General features: G+C 38.7%; 1 protein-coding gene across 1 annotated transcript; it reads right to left on the bottom strand.

Moving 5' to 3' along the window:
- Positions 1–6581: 6581 nt before the first annotated feature.
- Positions 6582–9252, bottom strand: LOC114276261 (polygalacturonase). Its single transcript, XM_082877085.1, has 4 exons — positions 8724–9252; positions 7798–8087; positions 7442–7670; positions 6582–7076 (listed from the first exon to the last, which is right to left on the bottom strand). Exons 1-4 carry the CDS (start codon positions 9180–9182, stop codon positions 6858–6860), a joined length of 1197 nt encoding a protein of 398 aa, XP_082733211.1. The 5' UTR covers positions 9183–9252; the 3' UTR covers positions 6582–6857.
- Between the last annotated feature and the right edge of the window lie 15829 nt (positions 9253–25081).

Genomic DNA, 25081 nt, shown 5'->3' on the forward strand with positions numbered 1-25081 from the left:
AAGAGGGAATTCATCCTTCGGGCAAGATTTGTTCAAATCTCGAAAGTCTACACATACTCTGATTTGGTCATTCTTCTTCTTTACTGGCACGATGTTTGCTAACCACGTGGGGTACTGTATTGGCCGGATGAAACCAGCCTGTTGAAGTTTTTCAATCTCCTCCTTAATCTTCTCTTCGAGATCTGGATGATATTTTCGAGCAGCTTGCTTAATTGGCTTGGAGTTTGGGAACACATCAAGATAGTGGGAGACTAGGTCAGGATCTAGTCCGGGCATTTCCTTATATGACCAAGCAAACACATCTGAGTATCGGCTTATCAACTTTAACAACTGTTCCCGCTTCTCTGGGCTAAGGCTCGAACTTACGAATACCGGCCTCGGTGCATCTTGTCCATCACTCAGATCTATTTCAATAAGTTGTTCGGGCTGAGGCTTCGGCCCATCTTGCATACATTCTGGAGCCACTTCAGGCTTTATTACTATATCATTGTCAGGAGGCTCTTCTTTTGACTCGGAGTCTGTGACTGAAGAAACCGACTCCCCGCACCTTCATAAATAGTACACCATCTTGCCTCCTTCTCGAACTTTCATCACCTTCCGAGGAATAGGCGGACTTTCTATTCTAGACATTGCCCGCTTACTTGACTCTGCCATCGGCTCCTTGTCATCTTTGATATCCTCCCAACGAGGAATTTTGACCCCTCGAGGCTTAGAGGTGGTGGGAACTTCTTCGACAGCCAGTTCGGTGAAGTAGATGGCATCAGAATAATGAGCTTCATGGATTTCGAAAGGCCTTTCTGTAGCCTGAATTGTCACCGTCTTCTTTCCCCATTTAGCCTTAACACACTGATGATAACTCGATGGTACAGCCCCATATCTATGCATCCAGGTCCTCCCTAGAATGATGTGATAATTTGCCTCAGAATCGATAATATGGAACTTGGTGGCCGAGCGAATCTCTCCAACGGCTAAATCAACTGTTACGCATCCGATAGTAACTCTCCTTTCTCCACCAAAGCCAGTGATGACTATCGGCTGCATCACAATGCGTTCTTCAGAGATTCCAGCCTTTTCTAGAGTAGCGCGAGTCATAATGTTGATAGAGGCTCCACTATCTAGAAAGGCCCTTTTGAACTCAACCCCGTTAATAAAAGCAGTCACATAAAGCGGGCGATTGTGAGAAAAAGGATACTTCCGATCAACCTCGGAGAAAGTAATGGCACTAGATTGCTCTTTTGCCTTCCTCGGGATAGATCCCTCAGTCGACATGCATTCCTCATGGTGTGCCTCGGCTATATTAATGATAGACTTGGTGATTTCTGTTCTTGCCACCTTGGAAAGTCCAAGCTGGTCAAAGAACTGCTTGAACTTTACACAGTCTTGCAAGGTTTTGGCATAGTGATCCGGATCTTTTTCCACTCTTGGAGGCTCATAGTTAACCATCTCCTCGGTCTTCTTAAAATAAGATGCCACATAAACATGGTGTCCTCCTCTTCCATAGTATTCTTCTCCTCCTTCTGGATCAAAGGGATCTTCGCCATGAGTCATAAATGTTCTGCCCTCTGGATCGAGAGCACTTCCATAGTAAACTTGCTCACCCTCTGGCTCGAGGATGTCGTCCAGATAACAGTCATCGTCATCGAAATTAGCGATAGCCTCGATCATTGGGCCTTCATAAGCTATCATAGCAACATTCTTGCCCTTGTCTCGGTGTTGAGGATATGGTTGTTCTCGGATGTCTTGAGTCCCTCACTTTTTGAACCTCAATTCGTCTGCTTCGACTTTATCTCTGAAGATTTTCCTGAGAGTCCAACACTTCTCTGTCGGATGTTTCAATGTACGATGGTAGACACAAAATTCAGGGCTCTCACGGTCCTTTTTTGATGGCATTTCTTCAACATAAGGCAATTTTAGCTCTCCGTCAGCCACCCATTCCTTAACTAGAGCTTTCACTTCCTCGATTCCACATGGATAAGAAACATTCCCCTTTTCACCATTATATTGCTTTCTTTTCTGGCCTCTATGACCTCCTCCTTGTGAATTTCAGGTATCCGGGGCAGAGGCAGCAGCAACGATAGGTCCACGAGATGACTTGAAACTAGTCTTGTAACTGGCTTTAAATCCGGACTCCTGAGCCTGAGGAATGCTAATGTTCCGAGCTGCTTCTATTAATGCCGAGAAGGTGGGTAGCTTGTGGTTAACTAGAAACATTTTGTACCTGCTCAATGCCCCTTCTAGACAAATTTGAACCAGATAACTCTCCTCAACTGCTTCATGACAATCCACGGCCTTGTCCTGAAACCTTTTGACGTAGTCAAGGATGTCTTCACTTTCTTGTTGCTTCTCTTTACACAATGTAAGTGTGGTCACCTTCTCCGCCACTTGAAAGAACTTGGAGTGGAATTTGTTAACCATTTCCTCCCAACTTCGGACAGAGTTTGGGGCCAAATTAACATACCAACTATATGCTCGGTCGGTGAGGGACTTAGAGAATTCTCTCAGTCGGAGGACGTGGTTTGAATCATGAATACCTAGAGTCTCGATGAATCGCACAACATGTTCTCGGGCATTTCCTTGTTTGCCATCGAACTTGATGAACTTCGGCACTGTATACCCCTCAGGGTATGGATAGCTCAGCATCTCAATGGGGTAAGGCGGCTTGACATCTGGATCAGGCAAAGAGGGTAAGGTCCTCTTGCCCCGTTCGAGATCGAACATGGCCTGCACATCGGCGAGAGTGAGAAACTGTTGAGGGAGAGAGTTTGATGGTGGTATTCCCAGGACTTGGCTTATGTACCCGAAGACTGAGCTAGGGGCGTCTTGGCCATTCTAGTGCTGCGAATTCATCATTGGTGAGGACATTTGACGATACTGGCCATCAGCGCCTATAGACAAGCCAGTTGGTGATGGGATATTGAATTGAGGCCCATAGAGTCCACCGCACGGTGCCGCTATACCGGGTTGTGCTTGCAGATTTGTTGTCGGCACCAAAGGAGGCCCGCTTGGTGCTTGGGTAACATTTACTGGTGGCGTGACAAGATTAGGTACGGGCAGAGCTCCCTTTTGCGCCATCATGCTCCTTATGCTTTCCTGGACACCAACAGTCGCCGGAGCACCATTCATTACACCAGAAACTCCCCTCGTCACCACTGGATCTTGGCTTGGCACGCCATGGAGCCCGGGTATGGGCAAACTGCCGCCGCCTACTGTGGTTTGAGCATGTGTTACTGTGGCCGTGTTGCCATGAGCCATAGGCTGATTGGGGCCTACTTCTCCTTGGATTTGATTTTGCGCTCCGGCGGGAATAACTCCACCACCAGTTTGATTTCCGTTTGGCGCCGGTGCAAAGTTAGAACTCATCACCAACATGGTGTGAGTGAGATTCTGAAGAGTGGTAAGAATCTCTTACTGAGTATTCTGAAGTCCTTGAATGGCTTCAAGCAAAAGTGGTTGATCTGGAGCCATGGTTCTGTCATCACCACCATTAGAGGATCCTTGTTGGTGAACTTCATCTTCTCCCGCCATCCTTGTTGGAGTTGTGTGGATTCCAGATCTCGTTGAGACCATTAACCAATCCGCCTCCCCAGCAGAGTCGCCAAAATGTAGGAGACGATTCAAGAAAAGAGTTGGAAAATTCGAAGATCGATTTCTCTAGAATATGATGAGAGGCTTAGATTCTTCAATAATCTCAACTTAGGAACACAACAACAAAGGAGATGATGGAGATAAGAGATTGGGTGAAGAAGAAGGCAAAATGGCTAGAGAATAGAATAATGGCAAGGCTCTCCCATGGATCTCCCACTTTCACTCTCAAGGTTGATAGTGGAGAAGGGAAATTAGTTCTTTCCCAAGAGTTAAAAATCTCCAAAATCCATCCCTTGTAAAGCTATGGGTGGGTGCTATTTATAGGCACCTCATGATGTAGGATGGAGCCCATGTGCAAGGCACATGGGGGATATTCTCTCTAACCACCTTGTCCGAGGAGGTGACCTCTCCGAGGAGGTAACTTCTCCGAGGAGGTGACTTCTCCGAGGATGAGAAAACCCCAAAGAGGAGATCAATCCCTCGGCGAACCCTTCTTCTTAGCCACACCTAACCAATGATCCCCAATCATCCCAAAGGGTCAGGGGTAGTCCCAGAGGACGTCCTGCCGCAAAATATTGCCGAGTCTCATGGACCCCCCGAGGTCGTGCCACCTCGACCCGGGTATAGGCTAGTTTAACCGAAGAGTGAATTTATCTCCACTCACCGTCCTCGGGATCGGGTCCTTTGTTCGAACTCCATTACGCCCATGATTCTGGTGCGTAGATCCCGGAAAGCTTCGAGCCCGCAAGTGTTCTGGGACTCATTAACGGAGCGACTTCTAGATTGCGTCTGAATCTGTTCGAAGCCAAGTGTTTAGGACCTCTAGGTTCGTGGATCCGAACCCTTTCGAGTCCGAGTGTCTCGGATCTCTAGGCTTGCTTAATACCCTTTCGAGTCCGGGCCCGAGTAAGTCTCTAGGTTCGTGGATCCGAACCCTTTCGAGGCTTAGATCCATTCAGCCCGTTTGACGGCGATAAATCCAAGCCCACCAATCTTGGACTTGCGATAAATTCGGGCCCACTAATCTTGGGCTACTGGGCCTAAATAATTTAATGGGCTTAAATTAGCTCCTCTTACAGAAAGCAAGCTTGACTTTACCAAACGTGGTTGATTGCTGGGTACCTGACTGCAAAAATGCTTTTGGAAAATCCAGAGATGGCTTCTCTTTTATTCTGGGAGGAAGACTATGAACTTCTAGAGATTTGTGTTTGTGCTCTTAGCAAATCCGGCCGCAAAAATTGCTCTCAAGGTGCAGCAAAGTCTCAAATTCTTGTTTAAAATTCTTTTGTACAAACCCCACTGCATAAACATAGGGAAATAAAGTTTGTTGATAGCATTTTCTTAGCAGAAAATTTCACATAAAAATCATCTGTTTTTGTAACATTTTAGTGTAGAATATTCATTGATTCGTTGCCTGATCAATTACACAAGTTGATCGGTGCTGGAAGATTGAATAACTATTTTTTGGAGAGCCAAAAACTTGTAATGTGGCTCCTTTTGATTATCTGTATGTACAAATATTACATAACAGTTACTACACATTTACATTTTCTCCAAAATTTTGATACAGCTTCTGCTGTTTTTTGATATGTTGCCCAGCAGAGTAGTTTATGTGGCCATATTATGTTTACGAATAATTTTACATCATTTTATTCTTTCCATGCATCTTATTTTTGAAAGATGTGTACAGAGAATATTTTCATATAATATTGTAGGTGTTGGTAGATGTCCATTATGGTTATTTTAATTTAAGATATAATTGTTATTAAAATAATATATCATTAAGTGTGTATGTTGAGGTAATTAAATGTTTGGAAATAGAATTTCCCATGCTTTGTGCCTCCAATAGTTTTGGCCTTTTTTGGCACAAGTTTGATGTTGGTAGAGTCTAAAACAAGACTAGAGGCAATCTAAAAAGGAAAGTAAATAAAGAAAATCAGTGTTTTATTTATAATTTATTTTCTTAAGCTATTTTTTTGTTGGTTAACATTTTTCTTGATAGTTTGGATTTGAATTTTCTTATTTATTTATATTTTGGTTAGGAATGTAAGAAATTAATATATCGTAAGTTCTAACCATAATAATTATGCAAAAATTAAACCTACTAATATCTTAAATTCAACACATCTCAAGAATAAAATGAGCATACCTTTTATTGACTATTGAACTAGAGAGAGTTGAGAAAATGGTCCTTTAGTCAAATATTTAAATTCTTGGTTCACATATTTCTCTCTGTCTGTCTTAATTAGAGTGACTGCAATACTTTTTAATGATGAAAAAATAATAAGTACATTGAAAGGGAGTGATCAATCCTTTTATAAAGGACAGAAGAGGGTCAGGTAAATTATATTAGAAGAATGTCAGTCTGTCACATTTCCTTCTTATATTAAAAGAATAATTATCTCATTTAAAATACTAATTTCTGAATTTTATCTAAAATATTGGTCTGGTCTAATTGTGGAGTGTTAATATCATAAAACATGTAAAAGATAAGTCTAGTGGGCTACACCAAAATGTAAAACGAACTTTCTCTCACTTGTCCTATTAAACCTATTTTGATGCAACTATGTGTGTGTATGTGTTTTTTAGATATACAATTTGTTTATAAAATTTTAACTCATTGGATTCCACACTCAAAACTTTAAAACATGATAACAATTTTTTTTAAAACAACCAATAAGTTTGGACTTTATAAAAATTATAATATTGTAATTTTTTTAAATCACAACAATGTGAGTCATGATTGTTTCATTGTGCTTCCCCCTTTTGCTTTTGTTTGCTTCCGTTCTTGTTGATTGGTATCTCACCTACCTGGTAGCATACTAGTATATAATTGGGCTAGTTACGCAATGCCAATCTAGTTAGGATGGTTTAATTTTGATATGATATCTTTTGCATTCATCCCTCTTTATTGGTGTATGATCTTATGCTAGTACAATATCTTTCCAACAATAAAGTCTTTTTTTCGGAGAAAAAAACATAGAACGAAAATAAGATTAAAGTAATAATTAATTCATTGAAGAAAAGCATATGCTCTCACAATAATTTTCTACCCCAAAAATGGGAACTGAACTGCAGGCACTTGTAAGGCCAGGCTCTAGGCCCATTATTGGGCTGATACCGCCGCAGGCTCAAGCAAGCACGTTCAATTTTTTGAGATATTATACTATAAAACTCAAACTTAAACTACACATTTGTGTGACAAAAATATTTAGTGGGATAAAAACATATGTTTTTCCTCTTTTAACTTTCTTCTCCATCATTGCAAGTAGCTACAAGCAACTTGTGGGCTGAACTGTACCAGAAGAAGTTCCTTCAGCATTGACACATGAAGCTTGAGCTGGTTGATTCATATATATGAGGTTCACATCTTCTAATATTATCTTGCTGCATGGATTCTGTTTGCTACAATCAAAATTCACAGCAACTTCTGTCGCTGATGTCCCATGAATGTCCTGATATGTCACGTCGCTGATCTTCACACCCGACACCTGCCAAATATATAAATAAAATAAAATTAAAAAGTATTAAAATCAAGGTAAATACTAGTCGGGTGAAATCCAAATATACAAACAATTACCCAATTATGGGTCCAATGTTAAAAGGCTTGATTTTAACATTTTAACATAGGGGCTAGGGAGAAGAGGTGTTCCATTTAGTTTCATTTTTAACAAATGGATTTTAGATTGTCCAGCACAAATGTGACATGAACAAGGGCCCTGACAATAAAAACTCCCCTACGTCACCTTGTTTGATGCTTAGCAAACAATGATGTGTGTAAATGAAAATTGCTACTATTTTTAGGTATCCCCCCCAAAAAAAAAAATTGACACAACGAAAACATAACAAATCTTACTTGATTAGGGCAATTTGTGTTGCCAGGGCAGTAATTTTGGTCAATGATAACAGGATTTTGAACATTAACCATGGTAGCATGCTGGAAGAGCACACCCCTAACGAATCCACTGCTAGGCTTGGCCCATGTCTTTATCCTCAAACCATTTTGTGTACCCGTAAACGTAACCGTCTTAACTGTCACATTTTGCACTCCTGATTCTTGCGAGTCCTTCCCTAGACTCCCAATGCTGCACCAAAGTATAATAATTTTATTTCTTTTTCATACAAGTGGTATGGGAAAATAACATAAGGGAAAGATATATTGCAAGTGATAAGAGTCGAACAAAATGTGGGAAATATAAAAGCAATGTTTACCTAATACCGTGACCAGGGCCGCAGGCAATGCTCTCAATCCACAAATTGGTAGTGCCTGGACCTACTGAGATACAATCATCCCCAGTAGCAATCTTGGAGCTCAAAATGGTGACACCGGATGATCCTGCAACGTGAATGCCGTCCGTGTTTGGGCTGTTTCCTAGTGCCGACACCTTCATTCCTTGTAACTTGACATTGTTGCAGCTATTGATCACAATGTGGAACATCTGACTATTCAGCGATGTTAATCCGCTGACCATAACGTTGTTCGAATTGCTGAATTCTAGGGTCTGCAGTTTAATGTTCCAATTAATTACTTTAATCAATCATCTAAGAATAAAAAAAAACAACTAATTTAGGGAATATATTGTTACTGGTCCCAGCAAAACATAACTATTGATATTGGAGAAGCACTAATCAAGCTTGTCTTATTTTATTTTATTATTGTTTAGGAAAAAAAAAAGATTCGTTTTACAAGACAAAATCACTAATGAAAGCCAATGGTTGACCTATAATACTAGCTTACAATAATCAATATTAGGAATATATAATATATGTTGCAATAATTTGGTATATATAATGGATAGAAATCTGCTTAACCCAAAATTGGAGCCAAGTGTATCCCAAATCACAGAGTCAAAGATCACTTTGATCTCATTACTCATAATAGTTATTCCGTGTCAAGAATAGCATTGCCACTAGTGGTGGTATTGAATCAATTTTGCACTGCTGTTGAAGACCAGAACTTATAGTTGACCAAAAAGTAATTTATTTATTTATTTATTCATTTTTTGAAAATTGGAAGTTTTCTATAACACCCAGTTTCTTTTCTTAAATGATCCTATTGTGAAAGGAAAGGATAGCAGTCCCCTCAACCAAAGTAAGGGTAGAAAAAGACAGAAGAGTAATTTACAGTAAAAGATTACCGTAGCACCAGCAGGGCAATTCTTGCCAGAAGCCTTGCAAGCCCACAAAGCAGTACCTTGAGCGTCAAGTGTACCACCATAGATAGAAACACCATTGACATTCTCAAATACAATCCAGTTAAAGCTATTTCCGAGGACATTGTAATCTGAGGGAGCCACAAGAGTGCCGTCGATACGAACGGTGATGGCAGCGTTCTTGCAGATGTCCCCAACAAAGATTGTTTTGGATGCAATCAAGTACGTTCCCTGAGGCACGTATATCGTAGCTGGGTATGCCGAGCCACAAGCTCCATCCCATGCACTCAAGAACGCCTTGCTTGAGTCTGTCTTCCCATCTCCTTTTGCTCCTAAACTAACCACATTGTATGTTGGTGTTGCACTTGCTAACAACGATTCATACAAGAAGATCATTGACCCTAGTGTCAGAACAGAAGAACTCATGGCTTGCACCATTTTCATATTTTTTTTTACAGAGAGAGAGAGAGAGAGAGAGAGAGAGAGAGAGAGATGGTTGGGGGAAGAAGTAGATCGTGGTGACGAGTTGATGCGGTTTGAGGGCTACTTATAGGCTTTGAGTTTCGAGTGCCTTGTTTGGAATTTTTCTTTATTTTTTTAAATAAAATCATTGAAAACAATATTAGTATGTACCCGACGGAATTTGGAAGGCATGCTTAATTTCCATCATTTTATAAGTCATACTTTCCAAACAGGCCTTTTTGAATTGGAAATTCTTCATTGCCCATATATGTGTATACAGATTCAGATCCTTTCATTACACGGTTCTAATGAAATTTTTTTATTGTATCATCTAAATAAATATGTGAATAAATTTAGAAAAAAAAAAAGAATAAATTACAAATTTTTTATTAAAATACAAATCGCGCCTGTGATTTTGAAAATTAAATTTCACCCTTGAGGTTTCTAATTTCATAACAAATCGTCCATTTTATTAATAAATCATCAAGTCAATTAACAGTTTTTAATGATATTAAAAATATGTTTCAATTAATAATTTAAGTAATTTTATTATTGTATAGGAGAGCAATTATTAATTTTATTTTTTTAGTTAATTCTGTTAACTAAAAAACTTTAATAAAGGTGTATTTGTAATTTTTCTAACCATAGGGGGCAATCTATATTTTAAGCAAAACTCAAAGGGTGTATTTGTAATTTATCCAAAAAATATTATTGCAAACCTTTAAATAATAAAGCAAAATTCATTTTACCTCCCTATGTATGGCTTGATAACTTGTCAGCACTTACCTTATCTCTTAAAAGATAATGTTAAAGACTTCAAAAATTCTATTAAAATTTTTACTAAATGTCTCACATGGGTGTGGAACCTACATGGGACCACATGGTGTGAGTCCCACATGTGAGACATTTGGTAGAATTTTTGGGATATCTAACATTTTTCTTTATTAAAAGTAGTCTTGTACCTCCTATGTGATTTTGGAATAAAATGCAACCATTAACACCATTAACTATAGATATGAAATAACTATAATACGCTCAAACTTTATATTCTTTGTTATTTTCTTCTTTTTTTTCATCTATTATACACATAATTTATAATGTCTATTATTAATTCAATCAAATCACAATTAATTATAAATTTTTAATTATTTATTGTATTATTAAATTTTTATTCTAATTTTAATTTAATTTTATATTAGATCACAATTAATCCTAAATATTTAACTATTTACTGTAATTACTAACTTTCTAATCTAATTTTAATTTAATTATGTTTTATATCGCAGTTAATCTAAAATTCTTAATTATTTATTATAATTTCTAACATATTAATCTAATTTTAATTTAATTACGTTTTAGATCATTTCTTAATTGTATTTTATAGATCAATTCTTAATTATATTTTTGTTTAATTTATTTTATTTTAATTAACATATTAATCTAATTTTAGGTTTAGAGAAAATGGGGGTAAAATTGTTCTTTTAATGTATTAATTTCATTATAATTTTTCAAAAACAAAACTTACTCTAAAATCTAATGTGTGTAATTCACCTTCCGTTAGTTTGAATAAAAATACTAACGGTAGCACTTTAGTCTAAAATCGCATGAGAACTTTCTAACTATATTTAAATTATAGGAAGGTAAAATGTTCCAATCCTTAAACGACAAAGAGGAAAAATAAATTTAATCCTAAATAAAAAAATAAATTATTGATGTGGCCAATTTACCAGCATACCTCAGTGGTAGTATTACATAATGATGTTTCCATATTGGCTTCACTTTACTATACAAATTTTGCGTTTCTTACTATACGTGTCATTGGCAAAGATACAGAGTTAATCATATTTATCAAATTCGGCATCAAGACTTACACGATGTGGAAGATAATTTTTAAAGACTGCCATGCTTTTAACTAGTGAATAAGAAAATCAAAATTCCAAATCCTTTAATAGTAACTTTAAATAATAATAATAATAAATAAATAAACTATTTACACTTTAAGGCTTAATATATTTTGTCTGAAGCTCAAGGGTTTGTGTAATTACACTTTCAAAAATATGGATCTTATGTGGCAAGGGCGTTTTAGGAATGCAAGCAAATTGATGAAAGATTTGAAATAGAAGGAAACATGCATGCATATGGTTGCTTTTGAGATCAGAATTTCAATGGTTGTTTATTAATTAAAATAAAATTAAAAAATTGAAAAAAGAAAAAAATAATAAAGCATCCCGTCACCTCCCTCCTTTTTCTCTGGTGTGTATGTTTTTATAGAATCAAAGAATATGTTTGTGTGGCAAATTTTTCTTTTTTTTTTTCTTTTTTTGTTTTTTTGGTAAGAGACAATTTTAATTGCTTATAGGGCAAGAAAAAAAAAGCCTCCAATCCAAATCCCCACTTTTTCGTAAACTTGATTTTCCTCTCATCTACTTATTATTTAAATGATGATAAATCACAATGATCTCTTTTGTGGTTGGGAGAAAATATAATAAATTTTATAATTTTGACATAATTATATTAATCTTCTATTTGGCAAGGTTAAATATATTAAAATTAATGCAGAGAGTATGTAAACATAAAGATACACAATGTAAAACAAATGACACATTATTTTTCTACTCATACGACTAATGAATTTCTGATAAAAATGGAATCAAATATTATATGAATTAAAAACTTAAGGAAACTCAATGTAATTATACTAAACTTGTGGGCTTATATTGTATTTTATCCAAATTTCAAAAAAAGTCAATGTCATTTACCCTTTAAATAATTATTGACACAGATAATATGAAAACATAAAGATATATAAGGTAAAACACACATTTTAATCTAAGATAAATGACACATTATTTTTTCATGGACAAACTTCACTTTACCTCCTATGGTTTAAGTTATTTGGGGTTTACCCACCTAATATTTGAAAATGACCACATAACCTCCATGTGATTTGCAAACTGAAGTGTACCATTAAACATTTCATCCAACTTAACAAGTGTAAAACACGTGACAGACATAAGAGGCTATATACTCATTTTCAAATTTCAACGAGGTAAATCACACAAAGGTTAAAGTGCGCTTTTATTTACAAATAAATGACGAAAATGTCCATAATTCACACATTTAAATTACTTATATGCAGGAGTGTTTTAGTCATTTCAATTAAAATGTCCATTGTTCACACATTTAAGAACTAAGAGATTGAATTTTATGATGGCACATATTGTGATTTATTAACTGCATATATATAATTATTTGAAGAAATTCAGGATAAAGTCATAGATATATGTATATGTTGACACCATTTTGTGTGAACCAATGTTTCAGCAAGGAGAGGAGAGATATGTGCTTCCACTTGAAGACATGCAAATTAATAAATTTGGCTCATATCATATGATATGATGCTGAATGTATTGTTCTGTTCTCTATATATTCATTAATAAAACTTTGGATTCATTAGAAATTATATGTTTTGGTTGAATACAAGATTTGTGTTCTTATCTAATCCATCATTTTGGATATCATGGTGGTCTCCATGAGTAGTTGAGGGCTTGATTTGGGGGCTTCTCATGCTTCCATGTGGCATAATTTTCTCATTTCTTTCATGATATCAATCATACAAACCCATGTGCACCCACAACCAATAGAAATACATTATACATTAAAAAATCAAATTAATAAAATAAAATAAAACAGGGTAAGGCTCCATGTTAGCTTGCTTCAATTTTCCACCATTAGCACTAAATGCAAAGGTTTTGGTTTAAAATTAATCTAAAACATATTGTATGACAATAGTTTTATGTGAGATTTAAGTTGTGTTTGGTTGGAAGTCTTAATGAGAGAAATGAAAAGGGAAAAGGAAATACAATTTCATTTTTTGTTTAGTTATAATAAAAAACACAAGATAAAAGAAACTGAGAAAGAAATACAATTTCAGTTTTTATTTTTTAGATTCACGTTTAAACTTTTTTCTTTCTATATTTCTTAACTCAATCAAACATAAATTGGAATTCGAATCCCAACATTTCTTTTTTTTTTTTTTCTTTTCCTATTTCTATTTCTCTTATTAAATTCTCTAATTAAACACAACTTTAAAAAATAATTCTTTACTTTTGTAGCACTGCCAATGCTTATTTCCCCATTCAACCTTATCTTAGGTGGTGGTGGTGGTGGTTATAACTTCAGCATACCTTCAGTGATTGTACTTTTACGTGAGTAGGAAGGTTTGAGATTTGAGATTTGTGTTTAGGGAGTTGAATGCCTAATTCTTAAACGGATAAAAACATAACCTTTTGGTATTCAATAGAGTTCTCTTCATGAGTGCCCACTCGACAATTCTTAAGGACAAAATATGTCAAAAACATAAGAATTTCAATGTATTTTTTATTATATATATTTCATATATTTAAATTTTCTTTTTCTTTTTTATATATATCTTCACTAACTACTGCCCAACAGTGGTAATTAGCATTTTCCTACCAAATATTATGGCAATTGTACGGGGAGCAAATATTTTACACTTCTATACTCTTTACGTCCAAGCTTCGTGTTTCCCCGAACAACGTCGTCGAACTTGAAAACACAACGACAGCGAGATACCCAGTGGGTATGCTGCCAAAAAAATCCATCTGACGATCAAGTTAGAACTCACAAAAAGAGAGAAGGGGACAAAAGAGAAGATAGCTCTGTGTAAAAAGATTGCGAACCTCTCGTATGGAGGCGCTGCAGAGTTTATGTAGTATGCGTGCGCATTACTCTGCTTGTCCTTCTGCACATGTAGATGTACTATCCTCTCTTCGTCTTACACGTGTATTGTGTGACAATACTGCCAAATAGTGACGTGCACGAACAATGTATTCCCTCGTCTGCTCTTCAATTGGGCCAAGTGACAGTTCCTACCGAGCTATCCACAACCCGGTGCTCAACGGCTAACTTTACAAATAACTGCTGACTGGCCAACACCGAGGTACCCAATCGGTCATCTACAGCTCGGTCAGGATGGTTGAACTTACCCAAACCAGCCTTGCCCGTCATTGAGACAGGGTTGACATGGTTAGTCTGCCTGCAATCGAGTCGACAACCCCGGTCATTCCCCAGTCCGGTCGAGATCGAAAGTTGCCCTTCAATCCGGTCGAGAGCAACACTTTGTTCCATCAATCTCAGCCTTGATGGGCATCTCTCCAGACCTACCGTGAAGCCTAGGACAACAGCCCAAGTCTTGACCTAGCTCGACCCATTAGTTTGTTGCAAATCCCCCTCTCAATTGCCCCTTAATCTCATCTGCTTTTGCATGACCGAGATTACCACAACTAGCCAAACTAGATACCCTACCCGACTAAATGAACTTCACGATGCTAATCTGACGCTTCTAGAAGCACGGTTCACCCCACTATTCTGATGCAACGTCTTCTTAGCGGGACACGCGTCATCATGTAATGATGATGGGTGCGATTTCCTAAGAAACCTTTCAAATTTTGGCACCTCAGGTAAAATACATATACCGTTGTTGTCTCCTCCAATTCTCACCAATGTTCATTGCCATTTTAGAGAAAATCCCTATGACCCAGAGAAAACCTCCTTGGCATCTTGCATCCAGTGCCCCACTCAGAGCATTTCGAGTGCTGGTTCTTTATCACATCTGTCGTCGGAGCATCCTTCACTGAGTGGAACACTGCTTGAAGCTTCAACCCATAACTTTCCATGCCTACTCATATTCATTCCCGTTCTTCATGTGTTTTGAATATTCTTGAGTTTATAATGTCAAATCTATATTCAAAACATGATAATAGCACCAAATCCCATTGGAAACATATTTTTATAGGGGTTTCGAACCACTCAAAGTGTTTAAATGACCCCTAAGCCTTGGCTGTTCAATGTCTTGTTCATACCCTAAGATGAACGTAGATGGATCTGGGCCAGACCGGGAAAAAAACTAACTTTTTAATCCAAAATCTCAATCTAGCCGAGAAAACTTTATGTTTGTCGCATTTGAAGAAGAAATCGGGATAAGAATCAAAGCAACTTAAAAGGCCGTGAGACTGAGCTAGAATCTGCTCCGCTTCGCTTGCGCAGTCAAGATAGGATCAGATACATTTATGGGACCGAGATAGAACCTGATTCAACAACACAACTGAGCTAAAAACCCAGCTCTTTAGCTCAGCCAAGATAGAACATGTCTTATCCACATGGCCGAGCTAACACCCTACTCATTACACATAATCGAGCTGCCACTTGCACTTAAATTTGATTTTCCACTATGTAGAATCCTAGGTGACTAGGCACACCAACACAAGTGTTCTCAAAGACCGAGCATCCGCTGCATAATTTGACTAACACCCTCTATCGGGCAGACCACACTAGGCTACATGGGGCGATATCGCTTCTTGGTGAACACACCGAGCGCCCTAGCCGAGTTCCATGAGGAATATGGTGTTACTGCTGATGTACACTTTGAGCTTGGCAAGGAGGAGATAGGTCACTAGGGCAAACAAAACGCCTACCCCTTCACAGTGCTATCAATTATAGAAGGGGATCTTCGCTTCCTGGTGCAGCCACTGATGTGCGAATTCTTAAAATGCACCGAGCTGTGCCCTACACAAGTCTCCACCAACACATTCTGCATAATAAACAGAGAAGCCAAACTAAATCACTGACTCAGCTTAACTTAGGCCTGGTCAAGATACTGCATCAATATACACTCGGTCACACAAGTGGCAACTTTAACTAGTACTTAAAAGTAAGATCGAGTTGAAAGCATCTAGTGACCGGCACGTCAGATAAGGACCTTCATGATGACTTCTTCTGGGTAATCGGGAACTACGAAATTGCTGACATGCCTAGTTGGTACATTAGTAAAGATAAGGGCTCAGCAAGTAAGTCAAATTTCAAAACCAATCAATTTTATATTGGTCTTGTTTTGCCAAGCTAACAGATTTCTTCTACAGGTATCGTTGAGCTACGAGCGTTATACTCACGTCCTGACGAAGCGACAATAAGAACCGTGTTGCGATATAAGAAATGTAACTGCCAAAATTTGCTCGGTCACGTGTTGAGCTATCGTTATTCGGCCAAAAGAAAGAGCAAAGACACAAACTTCTTGTTTGACCCTTCTCTCGCTCCAGATCGAAGTCTTCCAGACGTCCCACTAATTCGACTGACCAAAAAAAGAGGAAATTTCCAAGAGGAACAGAATCAAGAACCTCATCACAGCCACCTCCCAAGACATACCGAGCAGCATACTTTCGCCTGCTCCAACAACCGGTCAATGTTCAGCAACTGTGTTGGCCTTGGCCTCTCCCACCATCCAATCCTTTGACACACAATCTCATCGGGCTGGCAAAGGGACTCACTCGGCCGATCCTTTGGTCAAGCTGGAGACCAAGCATAACACTGAGCACGTCGCTATCGAGGTTGAGCCAACTCCTTCCTGGCAGTCGAAGTTGAAGTCCCGAGGAAAGATCATCTCGATCGACGCTTCCATCAAGGGGGACAACGAGAATTTCCTTGCCTTTGACCTTTCCAAGTCTATGCTTCTACTAGAAGATATGACCAGGATAGAGCACGTACTAAACATCCGGATGATCGAGTCTGCGGTGAAATCCACGACCAGGGTAAGCTTTTCAACCAAAAAAATTTTTAACTGTCTGCTTGATTTTGCTTGCTAACCTCTTCTTTTTGCAAGCAATTTAGAAGACCCATCTTGTCATAGACCATGTCACGACCCCAAACCGCCCCTAGTAGTTTGGTGCCGTGATGGCCAGTAATCCGTAATTACCGAAGGCCAACTTCCAAAAGTTTAACAAGATCAGAGTATAATAAACGGGGCTCTCAAATGCGGAAGCAATAAATCAAAATACAAGTGGTCCATAAAAGCAGTGCATAGATCCAATGTAATGGCATTCATCGTTACAAACTTGAATACAACAAAAGCAAAATATGTGTTACATCTTGATCAAAAGGCTTCTCGAGCTGACATATACAAAATACAGTGAGTACAAGCCAAGAAGCATAATTTTCAAGAATTGCCGACGTGAATACAAAATAATGCCGACATAATCATGTATCCAAAACAAGCTTTCAAAACACATTCTAGGCGTCGCCGACGTCCTGCTCAACACCTACATATATATAGAGAGGGGTGATCACAAATACTCAGTGAATGGTACTAGAAATAAAGGTTTTGCATGAATATAGCCGAAGTCTTTCAAAACAAAACACGCCAAAACCATACAGATATTAGCCGAGATTCCTTCAAGCAAAACACATCAAACTCTATCAAACAAGGGATGAACCGTATTCATCAATCAAATCTTACAAGTCTCAAGGGATGCTTACTTACATCGGCAAAACAAGGGATGAACCGTATTCATCAATCAAATCTTACAAGTCTCAAGGGATGCTTACTTACATCGGCAAAACAAGGGATGAACCGCATTCATCAATCAAATGTCACAAGTCTCAAGGGATGCTTACTTACATCGGCAAAACAAGGGATGAACCGTATTCATTGAGTCAAAGGTACTGCGAAATTTTATAGTCCTCCAGCACAAGGGACTTGTGTCACTTAAGCCCGTAGCTCCTTTTAACACGATGATCTGGTGTTACTTAGGCCCGTATCCCGATTTAACATTTTGGCACTTGTTACTTAGGCCCGTAGCCCGATTTAACATTCTAGTGCTCCAAGAAAGGACCGTATCCTTTTATACTTAGTGCTGCGAAAGTTTAGAGTCCTCCAGCACGAGGGACTTTTGCACTTGGTACTGCGAAAGTTTAGAGTCCTCCAGTACAAGGGACTTTTCAAAAAAATGACATCAAACAAAGTTTATACTGATACATCAAAACAAGGCTATTCATTCATGCTTAGCAAATACTTTCATCAAAACAAGCAAAGCAAGACTTTTCAAAATAGTGTAACATAGCTTTATTAAAAGCACCACTCACCTATTTCTTCAGGTGTAGGCTCAAAGCAAGGATCAAGGTCCTACAATCACATGACAAATCACATTCTCAAAACAAGCCTCACATACACATGCGAATGATCTCGGCATTCTTGCCAGATTCCAGGTCAATAACAAAGCAAAACATGCTGGGAGTTCAAACACTGCTCCCGTCTCATGTAAACACACTGGGTACCATCCAGGTCTTTGCCGAGGTCACACACATCCTTACCGAGGTGTGGTCCCGCTGGCCTTGTTCAAAAGCAAAGTCGGGAAAACCAGGGTTCCCTTTGAAGAATATGAAGAACAAGATCATTTGGAAGATGGATGCAAGTTCACAACTTGTTACAAAATCTGAGTTTTCAAGCCAAGAGTTCAAAACATGGACCTGGGTACCCATACAAGAAGGTCATGCAAGAACAAACACAAAAACATGATTTCGGTTCCAACTTTTGGATCAAAACGAGACTTTCTTCAAGAACATATGAAAACCATTTTCTCTTTTCAAAACCAACTTCAAAGCAATGCATGACATGCAAAACAGATCCGATCATGCAATGCAGCTAGATGATCAATATCAACAATCAAAGTAGATCAAGGTTCTTACCTCAAAACTCGAATCCAACGGATCAAACCACGAAGATCAAGCTTGGAAGACTTACTCTCACTCAAGAACTTCTCTTCCTTCTCTCTAGAGCTTCTCTCTCTAAAGGCAAAGATTTGAGACAAAGAAATGATTTGTTTCTAGGCCTGCCGGCTGTCTTAACAATCAGCTCGAACACGTGGCGCTGCCGGGTTGGTTCAACTCAAAAAGGTGATTGATAGATAAGACAAGTCTCTGACAAAGCGTATGCAGCAAGCTGGGTAAGGCACATCGGCAAATAATGACATCGGCTCAAATCAAGGATCCGGCAACAGGGTAACAAAGACATCGGCTAGGGAGGACGGCACTTGACTAAGCTGTGCCACACCTTGGCCGGGGTGTGCCACATCTCGGCCTAGGCCATACCTGCCTGCGGACAAGGTTCGCTAAGTGCAAAACATCTGAGCAATAATGCCCGAGGTGAAGATGGGGGTCGACCAAGGTCTCAAAACAGTTCTAAGTACAAAGGTTCAGAGGCGACTAAGCTCAAGGTGACCTCGGCCACACACACACTGAACAAGGAACAAAATCACGCAAGCAATACTTAAACAAAACAAGGCAAGGCAAAACCTTCAGGTTAACATAACAAGGCATGATCATGCATGAATGTATGCAAGTATGACAAGAGTAAGGTGAGGGTTGCTACAGACCAGGTTGTAAATTTGTACCAAAAAGTGGTTGATGTCACCATGCAAGGAAAGTACTTCGAAGCCGAGCTTGGTTGGGCCAAAGCTTCTGTTGAGCTGGCCAATGCAGACAATGCCCAACTACTCGGCCAACTTTCTTGCGCCGAGCAGGAGAGGGATGCGGTACGTGCCGAGCTCGAGGCACTAAAAAATGAACAATCTGCAACTGTGAAAGCGGCCAAAGGTCAAGGCTTCAAGGAATAGCTTGGAAGATAGCTTGCGAAAAGCTCGGTCATGGTCTTTCCACCAAGGTGTTTGCCGCTTTTCCTCCCTACTTCCTGCTAGGCTATCTGGTTTCATACACCGAGAACATCTTCAATGCCTGGCAAGAAGAGGAGGCCGAGGAAGGGGTAGAGGCTCCACCAGCTGATCTTGGCGAGGACAAAAACACTGCTACAACCGAGCAAAAAAGAGTTACTGCAACCAAGCAGGAGAAAGTTGCTCTTAGTGATGATTTTGCTGATGATTTGCCCCCCTTCCCCTTGTTTGACTTGTTAATTTTTCCCCTTTTTTTTCTTTTCTTTTCTTTCTGAATATTGTAATCGAGCTATCTGTCCCTACTATGTACTCGATGCATTGCATCAATGAAACTTGCATAACTTTTGTCTATGATTTTGGATTGATGCGTGTTTACTTTGAGCCATGCAACCACCCCTCGATAAGGAACTATGAGCCAAACTTAATTTGCCGGGCAACAGATTCTGGATTGAACACAACTTGACTCGTCCTACAAGGAAAATTAGCTCGGCATGAAGTTCTGAGTTAAACGAAACGTCAATTTCGTTAGCCGAGCAAAATCCATTAGCCAAGGAGCTATGCGTTAAACAAAACATCAACTCATTTTGTCGAGCAAAACCAGCTCAACAAAGAGCTATGAGTTAAACAAAGTATCAACTCATTTTGCCGAGCAAAACCAACTCAGCAAGGAGCCATGAGTTGAACAAAACATCAACTCATTTTGCCAAGCAAAACTAGCTCGGCAAGCGAGCCATGAGTTGAACAAAACATCAACTCATTTTTCCAAGCAAAACCAACTTGGCAAGAAGCTATGAGTTGAACACAACATCAACTCACTTTGCCAAGCAAAACTAGCTCGACAAGGAGCTATGGGTTGAACAAAACATCAACTTATTTTTCCAAGAAAATACCAGCTCAGTAAAGAACCCCGAGTTGGACAAGTCATCAACCCGTCTTGTTGAGCTAAACCAGCTCGGCAAGAAGCCTTGAGTCAAAAAAACCATCAACTTCTCTTGCCTAGCAAAATCAGCTCGGTAAGAAACCTTAAGTTGAACAAGTCATCAACCCGTTTTGTCGAGATAAACTAGTTTGGCAAAAAATGTTGAGTTGAACAAACCATCAACTCATTTTGCCGAGCTAAATCAACTCGCGTGGGGAACCTTTAGTTGAACAAATCATCAACTCGTATTGCCGAGTGAAACCAACTCGGCGGCCTGTTGCCCCTTGTCCGCGAAGAGAATGAAAATAAAGTTACGATCTCAAGTGAAATGAACCATTGCTCCTATTACATAAACAAATTTACAGCAAATGTTGGAAAATTACATCATGAAATAGGAGGTTACATTGAAAGCAGAATTAGAAGTAGAATAGCTTCAGATTCATAGTGTTCCATGGCCTAGGTATAACTTGGTCGTCTAGACCCTTTAGGTAATATACCCATTTTCCTGCCAAACCGATTATCTTGTAAGGTCCTTCCTAGTTTGCTCCCAATTTTCTTTCTCCTGGTATCAAGGTGTTGCCCATCATTTTCTGTAAGACTCAATCCCCAATTTTGAACTGCAGTGATTGACTATTTTGTTGTACTTCCTGGACAGTTTCAACTGATATGTTGCGATGTAGATTAGTGCCTTTTCTCTTTGCTCTTCTGCGAGGTCGAATTCTAGGGCGATGGCTTTCGCGTTCAAGACTAGCTCAAAGTTCTCACTCTGGATGGTGGGCATGCCGACTTCCAATGGGATGACGGCCTCCATGCCATATGCCAAGGTGAAAGGAGTGTCATCCGTTGACCGTCTTAGAGTTGTTTGGTATGTCCACAGGACATTAGAAAGTTTCTCGATCTATTTTCCCGCCTTCTCCAACTTTTTCTTTAACCCATCCAGAATGGTCTTATTTGACGATTTCTCCTGGCTGTTTGATTGAGGGTAAGCCGATGTTGAACTGTAAAATTCTATCTTCAACTCCTCGCAAAATCCTCTGAACAGTTTTCCAATAAATTGGGTGTCTTTGTCAGAGATTAGAGCATTGGGGACTCCAAACCGCGTTACCACGTTTTTCTAGACAAATTTCTTTACATCTTTCTCCTTAATGGTCACACGAGGCTCAGTTTCCCCCAATTTGGTAAAGTAGTCGGTTGCCGCGATACAGAACTTTCGGTTTCCTGGCGCAGTTGGGAGTGGTCTCACTATATCTAGCTCCCACATTGCGAATGGCCAAGGACTTATAAAAATGAGGAGTTCTCTGGCCAGCTGATGAATCTGGTATGCAAATTTCTGACATTTTTCACATTTTCTCATGTAATTTTGCTTGTCAACTTGCATGCATGGCCACCAATACCTTTGTGAAATAGCGTAGTAAGGTCTCTTTGTCTTACACGTGTGTTGTGCGACAATACTGCCAAACAGCATCGACAAAACAACCAAATGGTATTGACGCGTATGAACAGTGGATTCCTCCCTCTGCTCTTCAATTAGGCCAAATGGCAATTCTTGCCAAGCTTTCCACAACCCGATGCTTGGCGGCTCACTTTACAAATAACTACTGATTGGTCAACCCCGAGGCACCCAGCCAGTCATCTACAACTTGATCAGGACGGTCAAACTCGCTTGAACCAGCCTTGCCAGGCATTGAGACAGGGCTAACGTGGTTAGTCTGACGACAACCGAATCGACGACCCTGGTCATTCCTTAGTCCAGCTGGGATTAAAAGCTGCCCTGAATCCGGTCGAGAGAAACACTCTGTTCCATCAATCTTAGCCTTGGACAGTGCTGATTGATTACCTCAGCCCAACGCTGGGCGTCTCTCCAGACCTACCGTGAAGCCCAAGACAATGACCCAAGTCCTGACTTAGCTCGACCCATTGGTCCGGTGCAAATCCCCCTCTCAACAATATATATATGTTAATCAAAATATTATTTTTAACAAAAAAAATTGTGGATTATTTTGTCTCAAATTAGATCAATATAAGAACAATTCACTACAACATATAGAGTTTCAGGGATCAACCTACTTTGTCTTAAATGTTAAAAATTTTGTTATAAAAAAGTTTAAGAGCTAATTCATGTTGTTGCCAGAGTTGTTGCTAAAATGTTATTCTGAAAAGTCGAAAAATGGACTTTAACAACCAAATTTTAAAAGTATTGCTAATAAATGCGCTTTTAGAACAAAACAATTAGGTGACAAAAAAGTTTACTTTGAGACAAAAATTGTGGTAGCAAAGATAATAATTTATCATTAAATGTCTAATTTCATAACTAAAAATATAATAATGACACTTTTAATAATTAAAATATTTTGTCCCTAAAAAATTATTTTATTTTTTATTTTTAAAATCTTAATTTTGTGTATTGGTTGAATCATCACAATTATCGTATAAGGGCTAAAACAATTAAACCCCATGTGAGCATATTTATTGATAATTAGAGGAACCAAAGGGTAAGTTTGATATTGAATGTATCTGTTGTACTTCAACATGAAATGTATGGTTTACTGGTTATGGTATCCGTAACAGAAGGTATCTGGATTAGGTTAATCATCTTATAATTAATTTAATTTATATAATTTCAATGATTGCTTTGTCACCTTGAATGGTTAGAATTAAGCAGTAAATCTTGCAGTCCATTACGCAGCTCCTCTTTTGTCGTGCATCTCACGTGCAAAGTGAATCGAATCGTTAATTATTTTTTAATTGAGAATTATAAGATTAGTAAAAAAATATCAAGCATCTAGTTGATAGTTGGTTGCTCATAATCATTTCTCAGGATCTGTTAGTGGCAACTGTATTTGTTTGTTTAGTGGTCTAGTTTTATTTTATTAAAAGGGAGAAATTATACTTTATTTTTCTTCATTATTGGCCATTATTACTTTATCCATTAATTAAAAATTAATATATTTTCTCAACTAATCTTATCATCTATTTTAATCTCAACATTTTCCTTGACATTCTATTATTAAAAGGGCGTGAAAAATCGACATGTGAATCATACATATCAAAATGATTATTTGCTTTATTTATTATTACTATTATTATTATTTTTTTTAATAGATAAAAGAGTAATTATAATATTAAAACTATTTATATCATTTAACATGTATCATTAGTCCACAATAGTTAGAAAATCAACAAAGTAACCAATCTACCAAGCCCACTAAGCTAAACCCAACAACCACTACTAATTATATGTAACCCCATAATGGGTTAGAATTAAACTAATATCAAACTCTTTTTCAATAGAGTTGAACTCGAGACATCAGACTATAAAGTACTACACAATCACTAGGCTAAATAATTATTCAAGATCTAATTAATTTATATATATAGCTGGCCACACCTTTTTTTTTTTTTGATCAGCAAAAGAAGCTTCATTGATGTAAAGACTAGTACAAGGTACGAAAGAAATTACACCGATAAAGATAAGAGGAGTGCATGAGCATCACTGTGGGCTAACTGATCCCAACTAGGTTGGCATCAAATAACCCAACCTATCATTTGCAAGCACCCCAAAGTTGGTGAGAAACCAACAATAAAGACAGACCAAAAACCAAACCAATGCTGCAATGTTGTTATACTTCATCTGCTAGACACTACCAGGCAGAGAACCAACCAGTCTGCACAAACCAGCAGGGCAAACAGATCAGAATGCACCACCCTTACGGATCAGAATCTGTTCTATCCAGCAGTCCAGTAGCCAACAGATTGTTTTAGCCAGCAGAGCATTAGCAAACAAACCAGTAGCAAGCAAACCAGTAGCACCGGCACAGCAGAGTTAAAATCTTGTTACATACCAGCAGGGCAACCAGCAGACTAAATAGAAGTAAACCAGTAGACCAATGCAGACCAGTAGACCAAATAGCAAGCAAACCAGTAGACCAATGCAGCCCACTACCCAAAGCCAGCACAGAGCACACCCGCAGCCTAACTCCTGTTTTTTGGGCACTACAGCAATCCAGAAATATACCCAGCAGACCATCTAGAACAAGCCAACTGACAGAGCAATGCAACCCACAGCCCAAAGCCATCAGTAGACCAATGCAGGCCAGAAGTAGACCAATGCAGCCCACAACCCAAAGTCATCACAGATCACACCAGCAGCATAACTCCTGTTTTTGGGCACTACAACAATCCAATGCATACCTAAACATAATTCAGAACAATCACTATATCAGCAAGACAAAATACACAACCCACTCCAGCCCACTTCAGCCACACAAATCAGAACCAAACTCCCACCAGAGCTCCAGCAAACCAGCAGTGCAGCCTCCTACTAACTGCAGAATGAGGATTATTTAATTTCTTGGGTGATTACAGGACTGCAGCCAAACAGACGCTAAAGCAAAACAGAAACTTCAGCTGGGCATACTTCAGGCTAGAACCAAACCACCTCT

The sequence above is a fragment of the Camellia sinensis genome, chromosome 7, assembly GCF_055761805.1.
Source record: "Camellia sinensis isolate YWXY chromosome 7, ASM5576180v1, whole genome shotgun sequence".
Lineage (NCBI taxonomy): Eukaryota > Viridiplantae > Streptophyta > Magnoliopsida > Ericales > Theaceae > Camellia > Camellia sinensis.

Bases quoted from the DNA above. Each gene is read 5' to 3' on its own strand.
- LOC114276261 (XM_082877085.1), bottom strand. From the start codon at position 9,182: ATGAAAATGGTGCAAGCCATGAGTTCTTCTGTTCTGACACTAGGGTCA. The intron at 8,088-8,723 runs GTAATCTTTTAC...ATTAAACTGCAG, and splicing joins ATTGCCCTGCTGGTGCTACG to ACCCTAGAATTCAGCAATTC. The intron at 7,077-7,441 runs GTAAGATTTGTT...TATATTTGGCAG, and splicing joins ACACAAATTGCCCTAATCAA to GTGTCGGGTGTGAAGATCAG.